This window comes from Drosophila hydei, unplaced genomic scaffold, assembly GCF_003285905.1.
Source record: "Drosophila hydei strain 15085-1641.00,03,60 unplaced genomic scaffold, DhydRS2 tig00000001-arrow-pilon, whole genome shotgun sequence".
Taxonomy (NCBI): Eukaryota; Metazoa; Arthropoda; class Insecta; order Diptera; family Drosophilidae; genus Drosophila; species Drosophila hydei.
The window spans coordinates 12316682-12336520 of NW_022045643.1; the positions used below are offsets into that span (position 1 = coordinate 12316682).

A 19839-nucleotide genomic window follows, 5' to 3' on the forward strand; every position below is an offset into this window, starting at 1 on the left:
ATAAAGTTAATTAAAGTATAAGAAAATATTAACAAATTATTTAAGAAACATTCAAATTAATGAAAATAAAAAAATATTTTTGTACCATACAAATTATGCTTGAAATTCGAAAAGATAATATACAAATATTTCATAATTTATGAAACGAATAATTATAACGTTATCGATATCAATTGTAAAATACAGATTTCAAATATAGAACTCCATTTAAAATACGTAAACTTAATAATATATATTTAATATTTAAAAAGAAAAAAAAAAAACATTTTGACATTTAAAAAACTGTTGAAGAAGATGGCAAAAAGATGCGCCCATAGGCTACATATGCATATAAATGATATGATATATAGCATGTATATATATTATATATCTTATGTGTATGTGTACATGTATATGGTGTATGTAACCCACGTTTGGGGCCAAAGCAATAAAGTGATGCGGTTTGTGTACTGAAAGCTAAAGAAAATAAACAGAACAAATTTGTTTCATGGGTCGGAGTCGAGGCAGAGGGAATAATGAAGTCAGTTTCTTGAATATATGTATATATATTTATTTATTAATTTTTATTTGTGTTTGCGTCTTTAAGTGTTGTCTAAACACATTTGTCATCTAAATTACAAAAGCCTTCTTATTTACAAATCCAATAACATTTTCTTTACAATGTGGCAAATTAACATAACTATAACAAACTACAAGCTAAGTATTTCAGTTGGAAAAATGTACATAATTGTGGTTTTTGATTTTCCAATTGCGTCACAAAACCTTTTTAAACGCACAGAAAAATTCTAGTTTCCAATAGTTTATAAAACTTCTAGGCGTTACTTTGTCTTTAAATTGTGAAATTTCTATTATAATAACAGGCACTAACTACGGCTTAGACATTTCCTAAACTTGTCTATAAATATTTTTTATATTTTCAATTTACTTCTCGTTTTGTTTCCTGCTCAATTATATGCTTAAAATGTCATAAAATGCGTTTTCAAATATTATTGTTCAAAGTTATCTATTAACACTTTTGGACCTGCATTCGTTTGATTCTCCTTTGTTTTTTTTTTTTTTGTTTTTGATTTGAATTTTGGAAGTTTTGAAGCGTTTTTATTTGAACTACATTTATCAATAAAATTGTTGAATTGAAATGCATCTTTTTAAGTACCAATTAATTTGCACTGCTCTAATTTGCCTGCAAGCTTGACAAGTTATCATTTAAATACATTAATTATTATTGTAAAATACATATAGTTAATCGGTCTATTTGGCGCTCTTCATCAGCCGGCTGCTGGAGAAGCATTCGCCAAAGAAACGGTCCAGCGAGTGATATAGGTGTGGACGTACGTTGACCAGGCCATGATCCTCATCGGCATAGCTCTGTTCGGGGAAAGAGGCAAGATTAAAGATAGTGAAACAACAACAACCACAGCCAGAGAAGTGTTTACTTACAATTTGCTTGAATAGTATGTCATGTCGCTCCAGATTCTTGGCCAAGATCATGGCCTGCTGGTAATGCACATTATCATCGGATGTGCCGTGGACGAGCAAATATTTCTTGCCGCGCAGCTTCTGGGCGCGTGTGCTCAGTCTCGAGTTGGCATAGCCAACCTCATTTGTCTCCGGCAGACCCATATAACGTTCCGTATAGATGGAGTCTACAAATCCAAAATAAAAACTTGTTAGTCATAGATTTGCGAGATTGGGACATTGCTTAGCCCTTACCATAATAGGTCCAATCCGTGACTGGCGCTATGGAGGCGGCGCATTTGAATACTCCATGGTCATCATTGGCCAGCGCCATGGCTGCTGCATAGCCACCATAGCTCCAGCCCCAGATGCCGATGTGTGCATCATCGATGTAATCAAACATTTGCGTCAAATTTCTGTCAATAAATTGAAAGAAGATAAATTCAAATTAGCAAGGGAACAATTTCCAGCTATGAGGGGAAATACAAAAGAGAGTTGGTATAGAAATAAGATGTTATAGATCAACAATTTATTGATTGAGTATCTTTGGAAAATATATTCAACTCATAAGTCACACTGTCTTGACAAAAGTATGTGGAAACAGCCTAAGTTTATTTTAACATAATATCAACTGAAGCTAATCATGTTTCTAAGCAAAACTTAATTTGATTATTATTTAGTATTATTAATAAATGCTAAAATAGAAATGGATATTTTAAAAAATTTGAAAGGTTTTTATACATCAGCTTATATCTGGCGATCAGCTTGATCTAAATTGCTATTATCACTAAATCATCTGTTGGCTATGTCTTTGATATTTATTGATGTATTTTTTAACAATTTAGTAGAGTTATAAAAGTTGAAATCATAATAAAGCAATGAAATATATTTTTATCAATAAAACGAGACAATGTTTTATTGCAATTATAATTAATTAATGAAATGATTTCGGTCATGCAACCGCCACGGTTGGCGTGTACAGAACGCAATCTGGAATATTAATTTTCAGAACCATGACCAATCAAGTTTGTCGAATGGAACCAATATTTTCATAAATATTTTAACAATTTGCAAGCATAGCACTGAGTTACTCTATTCATAATGAAATGTCAAGTGAAACTAAATAAAAAGCAACTATCAATTGTAAAACGGGTCCTCAAATAAGGTAGTGTTGCCAGCTCCAAGTTGTAAGCCCCTATAAAAACAACCCTTTGTATGGTCGTAGCAGCAATAACTGTTTATAACTGTTCATACGATATCATCTTCTATGCTTCACAGAGTTAGTGATAACAGTAGGACACTTTTCTGGCTTATAATCTGAGCACTTACTGCGTAACCTTGATCTGATCGCTGATTTCAACTGTGCCCAGCTGCAGGTAGATCGCATGCAACAGGTTCTCGCCGCGTAGTCCCGAGCCGCGTCCATCGATCTTGGCATAGATGACAGATTGGTTTGAGGACAGGTAAGTGCCCCAGTCCATCATCCATTTGTTAGTCACCTGAGTCACGTGAAATGGTAAATGCTTAGCTTTAACTTTTGATTGTAATTCAGTAATTGCTTACGGAATAGGAATCGGGTCCACCATAGACATCCACAAGCATTGGATATTTGGTTTTGCCGCTCGTATCCAAATTGGGTGGCAGTTGGAGCAGCACCTTTGCCTGGAATCCGCCATCGATGTTCACTGTGAGTATCTTGTGTGTGGGCAGTGCCACGCCTCGCAACTTGGAGCGCAATGCGTCGTTATTCTCCCAATCCATTAGCTTTTTCAGCGTTACCTGAGCTATAATCAGATACAACAGAACACAATTCAAGCCTTTGTTATGTGCCACCAATGAGCTTCCACCTACAGTTCGCATAGCTCCATTCGTATACTGAAGTTGTGGGTATGCCTGGTCCCAGAGAGGTAATCACAATTTGATTATTGTCATTGAAGATGGCCGAGTAGTAGTTCTGCTCCACATCGCCCGAAGTCATCAGCTTGCATGTCAGACACTTGGCCGTCTGCTTGCGTGTGGTCACAGCTCGAATCGCATAGAGATGCAGCTGCTCCGGATGCTCCTCTGTGTTGGCCGTGTAAAAGATGACATCATGCGTGGCATCCCAATGGAGTATGCTGTCCACCACAAACTTGCCACTGGTCAGGGGTTCAAGCTTTGCATTGATCACATCTGTAGCAAGCAGCTGCAGTTGCTTATAGTTATCGTGGGGCAGCACGAAGGCCAGCCGTGAGCCATTGCGGTTCTTAAATGGTGCCGTATAAAGGTCAACCCAGCCTGTTTTCGATTCGGTACTGTATAGCTGCCGGTGGGCAAGGTAGAGTGGAATTAATATGTTATTAAGCAAAAAGTAATCTCTTTTAGAAAGTTGTTTTTATATGATTTATAAAGTTTATAAAGTTGCAAGTTGTTGGAATATTAACTACACGCTTAGATACTTAAAAAGCTGTGGAGTGACAGGCGTGGCTAATTGAATAATTTTGAAGTCTCTTTAGAATCATGTCAGCTCTCATGGTCCTTCACTATGAGGACAGAGTATATATTTGTCTTATATGCTCTTGTCACTGGAAACTTACCTCACTTATACACAATATATCTTGTAGAGCTTTGGAGCTAGTATTGTTGAAGCTGTAGTATTGGTTGTTTGGAATCTCGCTTCTTTTAGAAATTATGAACTCTAAGGGTAAGCCACTGGTGACTTGCTTCTATGATTAACTCAAAGTTCATTACGTTGAAATAAATATCAATGAAGGTTTCAATCGACTTTGTGTCCTTACCCTATTCCTTCTTTTTATACTCAATCGCGAAGTGAAAGGGTATATTGGTTTTGTCCTTTTATATGAATGAAAACCATTTCGATTGTTGTGAAGCTAGATACTTGAAATTTGTAATATATATTTACTTGTGGATGCTCTCTTCTGATAATGGGTTAAGATTTTTCCGATAGGCCTGCTAAGGGCATGGTAAATGTAAAACCTCCTTGACAGCCCAAAATCAAAAAATATAGTGGATGTATCTACGCCCGTTGAGGGCATTGCAAATCTGGCAAAACAGTATCTTCTCAAGTTCTGAAGCGTTCAATTATACAAACATGGATGGGATATCTGCAGCAAATTTTTTCGACGCATAAAATTTGTGTTTTAGGTGCCACAACATAAGGTTAGCGTGACTGCAGCATTTTTATTCTACAATTTATTTCTCTTGCAGGAAGTAAATTTTTATTATTTGCTTTAAAGGCAAAGTTCCCTCTTGAGTACTTACCACCTTACGGCTACGTCCGTCGAAGCTAATGACATAGGCAGCATTTTGCACACGATTCATCCATATCGACAAGACATTATCGTTGTCCAGCCAGCTGACTACTGTGACTATATAATCGGTTTCAGTGTTTAGGGCACTTGGCACTGGCATCGAGGTGAGGAACTCCTTGCCCGATGTCGCTCGCTCGAGATCAGCCATAAAGAGCACTACGCGTGGATTTGAGGAGCCCGCCTTAGGATATGGAATCTCCTGATGTAACGGATACTGGAAGCGCAGGTCACCGGCATCGCCGTAGTAGGGGAAGTTGATGACATGCGTGGGCGAGTCGTCGAATTGAATGAAGGCTATTTGAGTGCCCGTGGGATTGAACCAGGTGGCCACATTTGAGCTGAATACCTCCTCCTCATACACCCAGTCGGGTATGCCGTTCAAGAAAATGCCACTCTCATTGCTGGTGATAGCTATCTCCGTGTCCAGAGCGGTCTTCTTATAATACAAATTGCGGTTGAAGTTAATGATCAGTGCATTGCCCACCGGTGACCATTGAACCATGCTAAGGAACGCAGGCTCATTCTGGATCGTCAGCGGGGTAATGGTGTTGGAGGTCAGGTTATAAATGTCGTACTGGGCCAAGAAGCTATAGCGGAACGTCTTCTTGTAGTTCTTTGCCAGCAACAGCAGCTGGCCATCAGCGGACTTCTCAAAGAGCACATACTGCGCCGCGTTGGCCAACAGCGTGGTGACCACTTGCGTCTTTGAATCCAGTTCCACAATGTCCTGAAAGGCTTAACACTGTATAATACATCTATTGAAGTGCAAATGCTGTACACCCACCGCATTATGTCTGTAGATTACGCTGTTTCCATTGCTCCAGCTGCCGTTGAAGCGCTTCGCATACAATTGACCGCTGAGCACGTCCTCCAGATCGATTGCATTATCCTTTGGTTTATCGCCGCTGTCGTCCTCATCGCCCGATCGCAGGATGAACACCAGCAGCGTAGCCAACAGAGCTAAGGCAACAAGTCCAGCAACCAAAATTATTATGCGCACTCTGCGCTCCTTCTTCTTGGAGTACACCAGGTTCTGTGGAGCAACGATTGAGTAGTTGTTATTGCAGATTGATTAGAAATTTGATTGTAGATGTTATAGGTTTATGCGAATGTGAAATTGGACAGTTTTCCAAATTTCCAAATTCTTTTTCAGACTATAAAAATTCTAAGCATTTTTATGGTATGGAATTATTATTTATTTATAAATTTTGATATAATTTTTTATTTGATATAAATTTATTTTTATTGAAACTTCGCTTTCATCTTTATCATTTCTTTTTTCTCTATATTATTTTTATTGAAACTTCGCTTTCATCTTTATCATTTCTTTTTTCTCTATAAGAATTAATATCAATAAATATTTTTGATATAAAATAAACTTACATAATGTCAGATCTGAAGAGATACTTATATGGAATGAAATATTTCTTGTTTCAACAGCAACTTTTTCATGTAGTTTTTAAAACATTTCTAAATATGGAAGATCATCAAGGTATGTTGCTGAAGAGTTCAGCATTATTAGAGTCTTAAGTCTCTCTCTATTTACTGTTCTTTATAGTATATACTAAATACTATATTATAAGTTTATATATATATTTAAACATTTGCTCAATTAGCCAAGCTTTATAAGCAAAACGTAAATTCCGCATATATTTTGATGTGACAATTATAGCTAAGCTATCAAAATTCGAATCACGTTTCACAGCGACGCAGAATAAGTGAGTTTTGCATATAAATTGTTGTTGTTGAGGCTTTGTTGCGCATGCGAATGCGCTTTTTCTTTTCGACCATCGTGAACGATCAGAAATCACGAGACGTTGACTGAAAATGAAAGTGGTTTTGTTTTCTACCAGACTGGCGTCGGCTCGGAACAGGTTTACAGATTGTTAGGTGAGCCGGGAGCTATTCAGGTAGGGGAAACCGACAATTGCGCCATGACGTAAGCTCACAAAGTGTTTACCAGGTAGTTTGTTATATAACTAATTTTTATTGACTTTTGGTTTTGGTATTTTCAACTTGTCATTTGCACACAAAACACAAAGAAACTGCTCAATGTGTGCAATAGAGAGCTGTCCACAGCTGTCCTATAATAAAAGTAAATTACATTTAATTGTCTTTTTCTGTGTCACTAAGAAATTATGCCAAATATATTTTGACTGGCTCAAGGTTAAGCGGATTATGGCAGTAAAAATATGGATATAATCTTTGAAGCATATTTCTAAGTTGTACATTCGAATTCAAAAAGACTTTTGTATAGATCTCAGAAAATAATTCAACTTATTTTAATACTTCCTCTGGTCATGTGCTAAGAACCGGTTGAAGCTCATTCATTCAGTTGAGTGAACTTTGACATTTCTTTTATAACAAATTTATTATTACATTTATTTTCTAATGCTCTTGCATAACCAGCTCTGAGCAGGTATTGAGCTCGTGTCCGTATCTAGCCAACATTTGCACTTATCACAAAGTCAGCTAACCGCACAAATGCCATTAAGATATGCAAAGGAAATCGAAGCGAGCTTCCCAATAGGAATCCTTTGCCCCGAAGCCCCACGTCACGTATACTCAGAATCCCCACATGATTTGCAGTGGCACAGCTAAAATATATGGCACCTTGGAGCCAACTGTAGCTGTGGCTGTAACTGGCTTCGAAGACATGTTGGTTACAAGTTTTGCGATTTTATGGTTAGAACAGCCATAAAATATGGCCCACTAGGCACTGCAATCACTTGGGCTTTGTTGACTGGCTTTATGGGGTCACCGCATTTATTAAGCACAGATCAAATTGAAATTGTTTGTTTATGCGCACAGTTTTTGTTCCACTTCCCTTTTTTCTAATATTGCATTCAATCTGTTTCAACACCAACAGTTGCACTGAATTCAAATATGAGTACATCAGCTTGCAAGCCAGTTGAGTACCTTACAAAATAGTGGGCGAAGAGTTGATGGTGAAGAGCTGCATATAAATTAAATATTTTATTGAAGATGAACTTAAGCAATTTCGAAATTCGATTTGTTATCAATTTCAGACATTGTTAGGCGTGACTCTGAAAGGGTATTCATATTGTGTCTGTTTATTGAAAAGGGAAAAACCAAATAATATTTTCAATTGCTTCGATGGGGTGCAAATTGAAAATACGCATGAACAGACGCCGTCTGGGTTCGGCGCATGATGTTTGTCCGTCTAGAGATTGTTTGGGGAGCTGTGAATAGAATATGTGCACAATATGGCGCAATTAGTGGCGCCAGACGAGTCCAAACAATTTCATTAAATATATATAAAGCCGAAAGCTTTTAGGAGCAATCCCTGCCCTAAGGCAACAGGACTACAAAAATCAGCTGCTCGACTAGCTAGAACTCCAACTCGAACGTTTGCTTGTGCACTTGAACTTCCGGCAATTAGTTGGTATCTATCTGGCCTGGGCTAGAGCCAGAAAGGGTGGGTTGAAATTGAATACAATTTATATCCATGTTGCACCACATGGCGTATACTTGTTTAGCGTCAGTTGCCATTTTGTTAGCTGACACATAATCGCCTGTGGGTTGCGGCAAGCCACTCAGTCCTCGTCCATCCCAAATGCTCTGCTAAAAAATGAATGAGCTTGAAGAGCAGCAGCAACAGTGTCAGCTGCACGTACCCTCACAGAGGCTATTCTTAGTTTCTTACTAGCTTTCTTTGCTTTCAATCATTTTCATATATGAAATAAGCTTAAAGGAAAACTATTAATGAAGCTCGAGTATCTATAAAATAGAATGTTTTTAAGACAGCATTACATCTATTGATATATCGAATTAAATATAAGACTTTCTTTAGGGTATCTTCCATTTGACTATATGAAATACTTTTAAGATTTTCACTAACAATTCAAAGTGAATAGAATCCAAATCTCGAAACGTGATGAATCTGGTTCAAAAAATATGTGTAAAATCATTTAAACAAATATACCTGTCGGGAGGTAATGACTTTTGAAGTAAAAGTCATTATTGAGCCCTTGCCTTTCATGAGTATGATATTCAGTCAGAATATAGATAATAACATTTAGTCATCAAGAATTAGTTCTACTGAAACTAGACTGTATTGAGATATACTTAAGATTCTGAAAAAAAATTTTTTTTTTCATTTTATAGATTTAAAACTCACAACATAAATTTGATTTTTTTTTTCAGAATGGTATTCGTCTTTTACTTTTATTTTCAAATTTACCACATCAAACCCAGAGTAAGGTCTGACTCTTGAGGTCTAGTTCTCATCCATTCACAGTCAATCATATATTACAATTTGGTAGAAGGATATATCACAATCACAATCAGGAATACATGGAATTACCGTTACCTTCTCTTCATAGTATTTATTTATTCACCTATATCCTTGCGTATATTAGATAAACAATTCTAAGTAGATTAACTAAGCAATTCTAAGATTTACCTTGCAACAGCCCATAACAGCTGCAATTCACTTGTAAATTATTGACTTTACTGCTGCCTAGGTACAACTACTCTGAAAGGTGTCCATGGACTTCAGTCTCCTTTATACCTCTGCTCTGCTAGCGCTAATCCCTACACCAATAACCTGCTGAAAGGGTATAACGTTGTTGTCAGCCTGAAAGAGTAAAAGAACGAAGGCGGCCTGCGCCTTTCCTTTGCCTTTTAATGAGTGGTTACTTCTCGGGGCGATATAGGCTTGTCATTTGTCGTTTAGTTTGTCATTAAGCCGGTAGTTAATTAGTTGTCCTGTGCCTGGTTTCTACCAGCAATTTTAATACATTTTACTTAATGTGAACATATTTTTCGCAAATCGTGCTAGACAAATGGGCAGCGTAAATTGTTTTCTTATTTAGCAACGGGCATTAGGCCTTTGACAGCTATTCCAAATGAGCCTGATCCTAATGTGTAAGGAAGCTTAATTGTTTTCTTAAAGCAATTTGTTTAGACACATACTTATATTGAATTTAGCCTTTTTAAGTTTACAGGCTTGAAGTCATGTATTCATATTCATGTATCATTACTCATCAACTATTAACCATTCTTAAACATTAACTATACGAGCAAATTGTTTGTATATTCCTTTCAAGTTCACCTCGACTTCAGCTGCTGGAACTTCCACACTTTCTTTTACTCTTCGAAATTCTATTCACATTTTTATATTTTTATTAAACAGAAATAATATAGGTTATATTGATTTGAGGCAGTCCCAGCTTCTAGAAGCAATCGATTGTTGGCTTGTTACCATTTCTACCTTTACCTTTCACTATAAGTGCTAAGCAGCTCCTCAGGTAGTTCGTAAGGGCATTCAATTTTCCACATTCCATCCATAAACTCTGCACCTTTTAAGGAGTGGTTATTTCCCAAGGCTATTTTGCTTGTCGCTTGGTTTTTCATTAAACCAGCAAAGTTAATTAGTTGTCTTGGGCGTGTCCTTCTTCTATTATTGTTATTGCGTCTCTTAGCAGAAATGTTAGTACAATTTCACTTATAGCCAACATATTTTGCGTTTGGCTTTGAGCTCTCTGATTTTATGTGTCTTTAATTTATGAATTCACGGAACTCTAAGAACTTGAGCGAGTTTTAACTAATTATAGGGGACTACGTTTACTATCTTCCGATTACTTATTGCCACTCTGGGCATTTTGCACAGTTGTTGTCTCTTATAGACAAACAATAATTTATAAACACTTTATTTTATACAGTGAACAAAGCTAATCTTGTTTGCTTGGAAATAAGACCTCGCCTAAATCTCAATTAAGACATTCATCTCTAATTACCTCACTTTCCTATGTTTATCCCTATTTAATCTACTACGGAAGGTAAGTACTTCAAAGCTCACTTAGTGCCACATGTCACATTATTATACCATAGGGCTGCTGCCCGTAATTGAGGCTAACACTATGTTGTCGCCTGTTGCATGTCACGCCCAGACACACACACACACACACTCTCGCGCACAACAAAAAGGCCGCAAACACAATTGAAATCGTTTAGTCCTTTCAGTGAACCGCTGTAGCGAACACCATTTAATGTCACTAATGGTGCATTGGAGCAGTCATCGACAGCATCAATTAGTGGCTCATTATGGCAGTCACAGCCACAGACCAGTGGCCCACTTGGGCCATGTGCATGCCAGTATGTTTTAATTGAAGATCAACAATTTCTGAGCAAATACTCTCTTGCGCGTGTGTGTGCGGCTTACCTTGAAGCGGTTCATGCCGCCGCCAAAGCCACCAGAGCTGTGCAAATCATCATCGTCCAAGCTGCTGCCACCAACCCCACCCAGCATGGACTCACTCAACTTGGCACTGTGGCGTCTCAGCTGATAGGCGCTCGCTGAATTCAAGGTGGCAGCTGGCTTATAGTAGTAGGGCGGGTGCTGATGGCGATGCGAGTGGAGAGCGGAGGCGGTGGTGGCCGCTGCCGTTGCATCCTCAAAGTCATAGTCCAGCAGCTCGATTGGATGCTCGCATTTGCAACGATGCGGCGGTGTTCGATGTGGTGTCGTCATAGCAGATTGAGGATGCTGGTGGTGTCTGCTTTTGTTGCCATTGTGGTGACTGTGACTGTTGCTGCCATGCGGATGCGGATGCGGTGGATGAGGCGGTGGCGGAATGTCTGCGGGTGTTATATAGATTTTACCACCACCACCACCACCCACAGCACCCACAGTTCCCACAGCGTCCGGTTGTTGCAGCTGCTTGCTCGGCCAGTGGAACTCGTCAAACTCGCTCGAGTTGTTGACCAGTTGTTGTTGCTGTTCCCACTGCAACTGTCGAAGCTGTTGTTGTTGCTGTTGCTGCTGTGGTATGTGTCGCATGCAACTTTGTGGCTGTTGTAGTTGTTGCTGTTGTTGCTGCTGCTGCTGTTGCTGCTTGTGGCTGTGGTAGCGAAAATATTGCTGTTGTGCTGTGGCCGCGGAGGCGGGCAAATACTTTTCATCGCGGCCAGAACAAGAAGAGTAGCCATATAAATTGTTTGTTGACAGCAAAAAGTGTTCTCTGTTCGTATTCGTGTTCATGTGTGTGTGTGTTGCAGCGGGAAGGGCGGTATGGGATATAAAGCTTAAGTTCGGTCATACATTTTGGCATAAAGCAAAAAGTGGACAGTGAACAAAATCAAATGCCAGCTAAGGGCAGCAAGCATAACGAGCAACTACAATAAAAGAGGCTTTAAATTGAAACTATGGCAAAAAATAAGAAAATAAAACCTCACTTGGAGTTATCGGGCAAGTAGAACAAGTTCAATCAAGCGATTCTGTATTGTTTTTCATTTCGATTTATTCAGAGTTGAAAAGCAACTTACAATCGAATTTGATTGTCCGCTGGAACAAAAACCATTCAATTGAACTGGTTCATAAGCTAAGTAACGTTCAATACTTATTGCTTATCGAACTTAAGAACTAAGGAGTGATATTGTCTCCGACAAAACTTTTCATTTAGTAATAACAATAAAACTAATGCATTTAAATAAAAAATAAATAATATAAAATAACATAGAGATTGTAGTGAGTTAATTAATAAATTAATTTAACAAATAAGAAATAGTAAATGTTTTCATTGACCATCCAGCGGTTTATCATTCTCATTTCTCATTCACAAACGATAAGAAGTAATCAGAAAAAATCTTAAAGAGGAATATTCATTTAATTTTTAAAACCAAAAGAGAAATATTTTTAGATTAATCTAAAAATACCTTAGCTAACAAAAATATTTAAATATTTAGGGCTATATATTTAATTGTGGGAAAATCGTATAACGATATTAATAAATTTGTAGAATGGTTTTATAACATTCAACTGTGTGTACAAACAAAATTAAAGCTTAACATTTAGAAATGAGTTTTTAAGGGCAATGATCTGTGTGTTCATCTGAAAATCAATACACTAAAACCAAGTTGATATATCGATCTTATGAACTATCAAAAATTAATATGAAATTTCAAGTTTATAAATATAATATATATATTAACCTTATGCAAACTGGCGGAAAGACAGTATAAATATAACGATTACGTTCGCCGTGCTGATCAGGAATATATATAACTATATAAAACGTAAGGATGCAGCCACGCTTTAATTAATCACACAACTCTTAATTTGAATGTCTTCAAAATTAAATTTTAAAAACGTTTCTTTTTCTACTCAAAGAATAAAAAAAAATTATAGACTTTCAAAATTAATATTGATATTTATATGGATATTAAATTATTATTATTAATATTTTTTATCTAACTATCTCAAAGTTCAACTAGTAATATAATTAAAATAATTGTCAAAAAAATTTTAAGATCATCAGATAAATATATAAAGAAATTCAGCTACTCACAATATGAATTACATTTTTGGATGGCAAAAGGCCACAATCAAAGCTGAGCTGCAAGCATTATTTAACCGTTACGGCAGAGACTCTTTTGCAACTAAATGCTCCAACTATATTCTTAAATGGCCTGCAGCAAGAGTACACAAACGAAGTTACGAAATGCAATTTCCACATAACCAAATAGAGGGAAAGCAAACGAAAGTGAGGCAGAGCAAGTCATAACCAAAGCCAAGTGAGATTTGAGCCAAATGCATTAGCTCGATTTGGTGGCGAGCTCACCGCAATTATTTAATTACACAGTGGCTAGAGGATTGTTTAGTTGGCTTGGTTGCCTGGTTGAGGCTCCCCGCTGACTGCCGCCCAGTCTGTGTTCATGGATTGCTCTCGGCTTAATCAAAGAGCCAACGAAGTCAAGCATGGCACAAAAGAGCGACAAAACTTTTGTTGCAACTTTGTGTTGCAGGCAGCCAAGTACGAGCCGAGTACGAGCAACCGCAGAAAGGACTTCGAGGGGCGACGTCATCACTTCTACAGTGTCACCCACTCACACACAGGCACACACACACATATATATATATATATATGTATATATACATATAGCCATAGAGGCATATACGGACCTTCAAAAGCCGCTGAGCTACACAAAGCTCGAGACCTCGGACCGATACGTATCGCTAATGATGATCAAATAACGGGCCAAATGCTGGGGCCTCGCAACAAAGAGCCCACGAAAATCGTTAGCCCAGTTGGCAGCAAACCAGGAAATTCTCTGCTGCCCTTCCCCAAAAACTGTGCCATGAGCCCCAATATGCCTCGTCTTCGACCTCCCTTCGGCGTCGTCTGGGCGTAATGAGCGCTGCTTTCACTTTTCACAGTCGTGAGGCTGAACTGAACGAGCAGGTCTGGGCGCAGGAGAAGCTGCAACTTCCAACTAGTTTGGCACTTGACTGCTGTGTGGCACAAATGATATGTAAATATCAAAACAATTTGCTATCATTCGAGCCCTCGACCTGGGTTGCTATTTGATTAGGGCTCGATCAATGCGCCCTTTGCAATGAGGCACGCTGAGACTAGCTGGCATGGCACACGTTTTTAGGTCATTCCCTTAAAGAATTTAATTAGATAACCAGCAGCAATGCAAGCAGAATGCTTGCCCCAAAATGCAAAAATAAAAGAGGACTGGTAACTGTGCGCATGCAGGTGACACTTAAAAGTGTGTAATGGAGTGCGCTCGCCCCTCTGCGCGCCGCTGCGTTCATGCACAACAAATTATGAATTCAAAAGAATCAGAATAATAAATTATATTTCTGTCGCACTCTCGCGTGAATTGTGGGCGAGAGCTTAAACTAGTTAATAAAAAGCACACGCCCAAAAACAGAATGCATAAATATTTCGATGTTTAGGCCAGCAAAACTCAGAAATAAAATAGCCTTAAATGTGCTCATAAATAATGGGATACAATCGTTAAACGAAATCGCCTGCAAGAGGGTGGGGAGTAGGGGTTGCGGGTAGGGGCAGAGGTTAGAACGCATGGTTCAAAATCATAAACAAATTTCATGCGAGCAGTGCAAATTTGAATATATCGAATCTCTGTGCTTAACGTAAATAGAAAAATAACAAAACAATCATGCGAAAGTTTTCGGTTTCAAAATACATTTGGCTTAAAGTGGAAGAGTTCTTGGCTTGTAGTTTTTATAGTTTGTGTACGATATTAAACGTATTCCTTACGCAATACATACCTGATCGCTTTGCGCTGTTTCGGTCATTGAAACATCTCTGCCAGACATTTTTTAAGCTTGGTTTGTTATGTGTATTTAGGATTGCATAAACTTGGAGTTGTTACTGCATTAAAAAGGTAAAAATTTCAATATTTATTTGATGAATTTATTTTGTAGTTTTATTTTTTATTATTTAAAAAGTGTTTTTGATTGGATTAAGCGCTTTGCTGCATTTTTTATTCACTTTTCATGTTCAGTTTAATTGTGGCTATATTCGAATTTTTATGCAACTTTTCGAACGTTTATTTCGCTGTGATTTATTGCGCATTCTTGTCCAGTTTTTCAGTTTATTTTTTTGAAAATACTTAAACTAGTTTTTTTATGTGGCATATTGAATTTATTTCAGATGAAACGCTAGATATATATATATATATATATATATATATATATAAATGAATATATATTTATATATTTTATGTATGTATATGTATATAAATATATATTTTTTGGGTCTTTGTGTTGCGCTTTTATTTGAGCAAGTCAGTAAATATTTTTAATTCTCAAGCGTGGTTAGAATAATTTCTGTCGCTGTTCCCTATGCCACATGTATGCATACAATACTTGTTTTATACCCTTGCTTCTTGTGTCTGTTTTTTACGTAACTTAATCCTTGTCTCACAAAGTATTTGCTAACCGTTTCCCCGAGCGAACCCACAGTTTCGTATCTCATTTGTGCAGCGAAGTAAAGAGCAGCCGCTTGTCATTTAATGCAAATTAAGCAATTTAAATAAGTAAACAAATAAACAAAAACGGGACAAAATGCGAATTTGTGGTTAAATGGGGACTACAAAGATGAAGACGAAGCTTAGGATAACAGAAACGCACACACACTCAAACACACACACTCAAACACACACATACGTAAGTGCGCTCGCCTTGCTGTTTTGTTTGGTTTGTCGCATTGCACATAACTCGTTACTCATACGCCGCGTTGTATAGCCGAATTGCGGCTACAAATGTGCTGCCTGCTGGTCTGCCTGTCTGCCTGCCTTACGGTTGCCAATTGTCAGAGCCACGCGGCGACTGCGGTAGACAATAACATAGACTACCGAGCATAGGGCGGTGCCAGACCCCAAAAGCAAAGTAAATAAGAAATATAAAAATACCAGCGAGAAATTGAAATTGCGTATACGTAAACGAAAGAAAAAACAACCGAAAAAGGGCGCTTAAGTCTTATGTAAACAGACAGACACAAGTAGGTAAGAATCGCGTTGCGAAACGAGATAAAAAGAGCGAATCGTTGCCCGAAAATTTGATAAATGTGCTGTGACCTTTGTACTAATGCGCTGCTAAATGTGTATGTAATGGATATTGGAACTGAGGCGCAACAAAGATGGAGATAGCGCACGTGAGTGAAGGCAAGAGGTAGCTAGGCATAGTGGGAGCGACTCGTTTGTCGTCTTGCCTCCGTTACTCTAGAGAGGGTTTCTTGTAGCAAATAGAAATCTATGACCATATTATTGGCAACTGTGATAGATGCGTCAGTAAATCAACTGACTAGCTATTGAGTGTAAATACGAGTTGTAAGATTAAATAATAAATAGATAAAATTCATGATTTCTTTAACTCATTTAAGCTTGAATCAAATAAAAAAAGATTTTTTTAAAATAGTTCGTAAGCAGCTTAGACATCAGTCACATACATTTATATCTATATATAAGTATATATATATATATATATATATATATATATATATCCAAATATCATAAATATAGCTTGTTATTCTTTATCATGTAGTCATATAGATCTACTACATTATTCATTTTTATCATCTTATAATTTACTTCTTTCAGATTTTTCCTGTTTATTTACTTAATATTAACTTAAATAGTTTTTGAGCATATTTGAAACATATTTGGGACAAAATTGTTTAGCTGTTAAAATTGCTTAGTTCGACCATTAATCAACGGCGTTTAGGTTGACCACACAAAGGTCATTTGGGACCAAAGTATCTTCTACTCTAGGCTCTTAAAATTGCAAAGATATTTTACTTGCGGTCCTTTTATGTCGGCACTTTTATCTTGTCAACTGGGGGCAGCTGTTGTTTAGCTAAAATTCATTAAATATTAATGAGCTTAAAAGCGGCGAACAATTTGTCCAGTTGCAGCAGAGGAAACTCTAATATTGTTACTGACTTGCCGCATAAATCGCTTTGTTATTGATGTAGAGAGCGGAATAGAGACAGAGAGAGAGATAGAAAGAGTGAGAGGGAGGCTGTGAATCATATATAACAGGGACGTTTGCTTGCACTGGGTTGAGCTCTAATCCTGTTCTGAATATTTGATTTTTCATTTGTGCATTTTTCACTTAGGGCAAACATAAATTGCAAGTGACACTCAAGAGCCGACGAAGGACCTAATGGTCGTCTGACAGCGAGCAGTGAAAGCAAAGAACGGAAACAGCAGGAAACATGTCCTTTGCACTGACAAATAAAAGATGCTGCAGATAGAACTTTCATCACTTTACGATTGAAGGTCCAAAGTGCCAAAGGAAGATTAAGGAACGAAGCGGAACTGAAAATGGAGCTGAACCAGTTTTCAATCAAGCGATAAGTTTTTATGTAATCGATATGTAACGATCTATATAAATATAAATTAAATTGGCTAATATATAATATATATTTTTATGATTCTATCTCACTCTCTATAAATGATTTATATATATATATATAAATATATGTTTATATATATATATATATTTATATAAATATGTTTATGTCAGTTATGTTTAGATGTTTCGTTGTTTTATATTTCGATAAGCTTCAAGCCCACTCGGAACTGTTCCATATCTGAGTCGATATTAGAATTATCTCACGCTTTCAAGTGTTTCTCACTTTTCATCTTTCACATTTGCACCTTTAATTGAAACTGTTGAAACGTGTCTTGATTAAACGGAGTCTGCTTTTATTTTGTAATCAGCACAACCCTTGCGCTTAAGAGAGCAGCAAAGCTGATTTATGGGCAACACTGTTCAATGTCAAACTAAAATCTACTAGTCACGTGAGAAAATTTAAGGATTTGTTTTTTCTTGAATACAAAAATAATTATTGTATACAATTATATACAATTAGCATAGAATGTCTGACTCCAATAACAACTTTAATGTTCAGGACTTCTCACGGCGTTGGGATAGCAGCGCGAATTCATACCAAAGCCAGTCGCCCCGGGTCGACATTGATATTGACTCAGATGAAGACTTACTATTGGATTCGTACACAGAGCCGCAACGAAGCCGGAACTTCAATTCGCCAATAAGCTGTGCAGATGTGCAGGCGAATGAGGATGTGGATGTGGATGTGGATGTAGATGTGGATGCGGATGTGGATGTAGATGGGCAGATGGCTGCAATGCCGTCGTCTTGGCCAGCTGAGAGCCAATCCAATTGGGAAATGCAAGGCTCTCCGGCTCCGTCAGCTATGCCGGAAAACAATCAGGTGTTGGACGAGGAGGAGTCGGAGTCTGAATCCGAAACCGAATTAGAATTTATCTTTGAGGAAACGCCACCTCTACATGGCATCAGATTCTTCAATCCAAATTACCAGCCGCCGGCACAAGCGGCCAATGCCAATGCCAATGTTCCGGCAAATGCAACTGCATTGCCGTCAATTGGCCAGGTGAACAATTCGCGCTTGGACCTGCGCCCGGTCCCGGCCTCAATCGATCTAACACGTAACCGACCCTCGGCCACCTGGCGTGATTATCATGCACGCGTTCGGGCACAGAATCGTCCATCTGCACCGAATGGTATGCAGCGGCTCTGCGCTGGACAGCCGCCCAACCGTGTTCCAATGTTCATGGATGAGGAGATAGGCGCCTTTGTATTCTTTCGCAACGATACCGATTCCGAGGAGGAGCCGGTACAGCCCCCCTTGGCCATGGTGCCGCGACGCGGCAACAGTGTCAGCGATCTCAGTCAGTGCAGCAGCGACGATGAGCCAGCACCCAAGTAGTATCATTCATGTGAACATTATTGACATTGATACAGGACTTCCACTTAGGATACAGAACATACACTTAATATACATCACAAAGTGCAACAGATGTGCAAATGGTCACCCGTTGATCACATGCAGGACACACCAGACTTTTTCAAATCTTTCATAAAGACACTTTGTACGTGCAATCCCACCTTATGGCTTCAAGGTCTTATACAACACAAAACTCGAATAAACGATTTGAATATAAATTTGATCAATTGTTTATCAGGTATAATCGTTTTCGCATCTGATTAATGATGTCCGAAAACCAGCCTGACTTGAGGAGCCTTCATCAATGATACAAAGTGCCAAGGCACACTTAAAAACAAATTGATTTGGTATATTAATTAAAATTGCCATTCAATACATTGTTTCAAAACTTAGGTAAATATTTGAAAATAGTTTGAAGTTGAACTTCAGTTATTGCTAACAATAATTTATTGATTCCTTGACCATGTGAATTTGGGCTGTCCTCTGCTCAAGTTGTTTAATGAACATTTTAAGCAATTTGCTAGCTGTGAGAATAATTTTGCTTAAATAGTCGCAATCGAGAAATGAAGCCCAGGACAAACAATGTGCTGGATGCAAATCTCTGCGGTAAGTAGAGCAGGGGAGTAGCAACTATAAATTTGGCAGACCATGGACCAATGCCAGGCAGTTGGTTGGCTCTAGGAAATTTATACGCCAGCTGCCTGTCGCATCGTTGTCCGCCTATACACACACACACCCACCCACGCCCACACCCACAGGCACACTACAGACACACACCCCATCTTCTTTGTTATGCAAGTTAATCCTTTTTATAGCTATTGTTCAGCGCATCAAAGCTTTACAGCTCCTCCGAACACCCTTCTAGCTGGCCTAGGATACACGTACGCACGCCCTGTGCATTTGTTTCAATGGAGCAGCTGTGAAGTGGACTGCAGGGGCGGGGGATCGGGGATCGGCAGCAGATGTAGCTATAGCACATGTCACTGCATTTTTCAGCGACTCCGAGAGGCGACACAACCAAC

General features: G+C 38.2%; 1 protein-coding gene across 4 annotated transcripts in view; it reads right to left on the reverse strand.

Annotated features, from left to right (window-relative positions):
- Positions 1-576: 576 nt before the first annotated feature.
- Positions 577-19839, reverse strand: part of LOC111599825 (venom dipeptidyl peptidase 4) — a 76895-nt gene continuing 57632 nt past the window's right edge. For 2 of the 4 annotated variants that reach the window (XM_023315615.2, XM_030224465.1), the window contains 8 exons: positions 5551-5799; positions 4717-5493; positions 3307-3757; positions 3019-3239; positions 2785-2954; positions 1711-1871; positions 1438-1643; positions 577-1365 (listed from right to left, as the gene is read on the reverse strand). In XM_023315615.2, the coding sequence (XP_023171383.2) occupies positions 1249-1365; positions 1438-1643; positions 1711-1871; positions 2785-2954; positions 3019-3239; positions 3307-3757; positions 4717-5493; positions 5551-5799 (2352 nt within the window). In that variant the 3' untranslated portion in view covers positions 577-1248. Of the gene's footprint in view, positions 1366-1437; positions 1644-1710; positions 1872-2784; positions 2955-3018; positions 3240-3306; positions 3758-4716; positions 5494-5550; positions 5800-10953; positions 11686-14811; positions 14915-19839 lie in introns of all 4 variants that reach the window. The other 2 variants (XM_023315614.2, XM_023315616.2) reach the window with 2 other exon arrangements.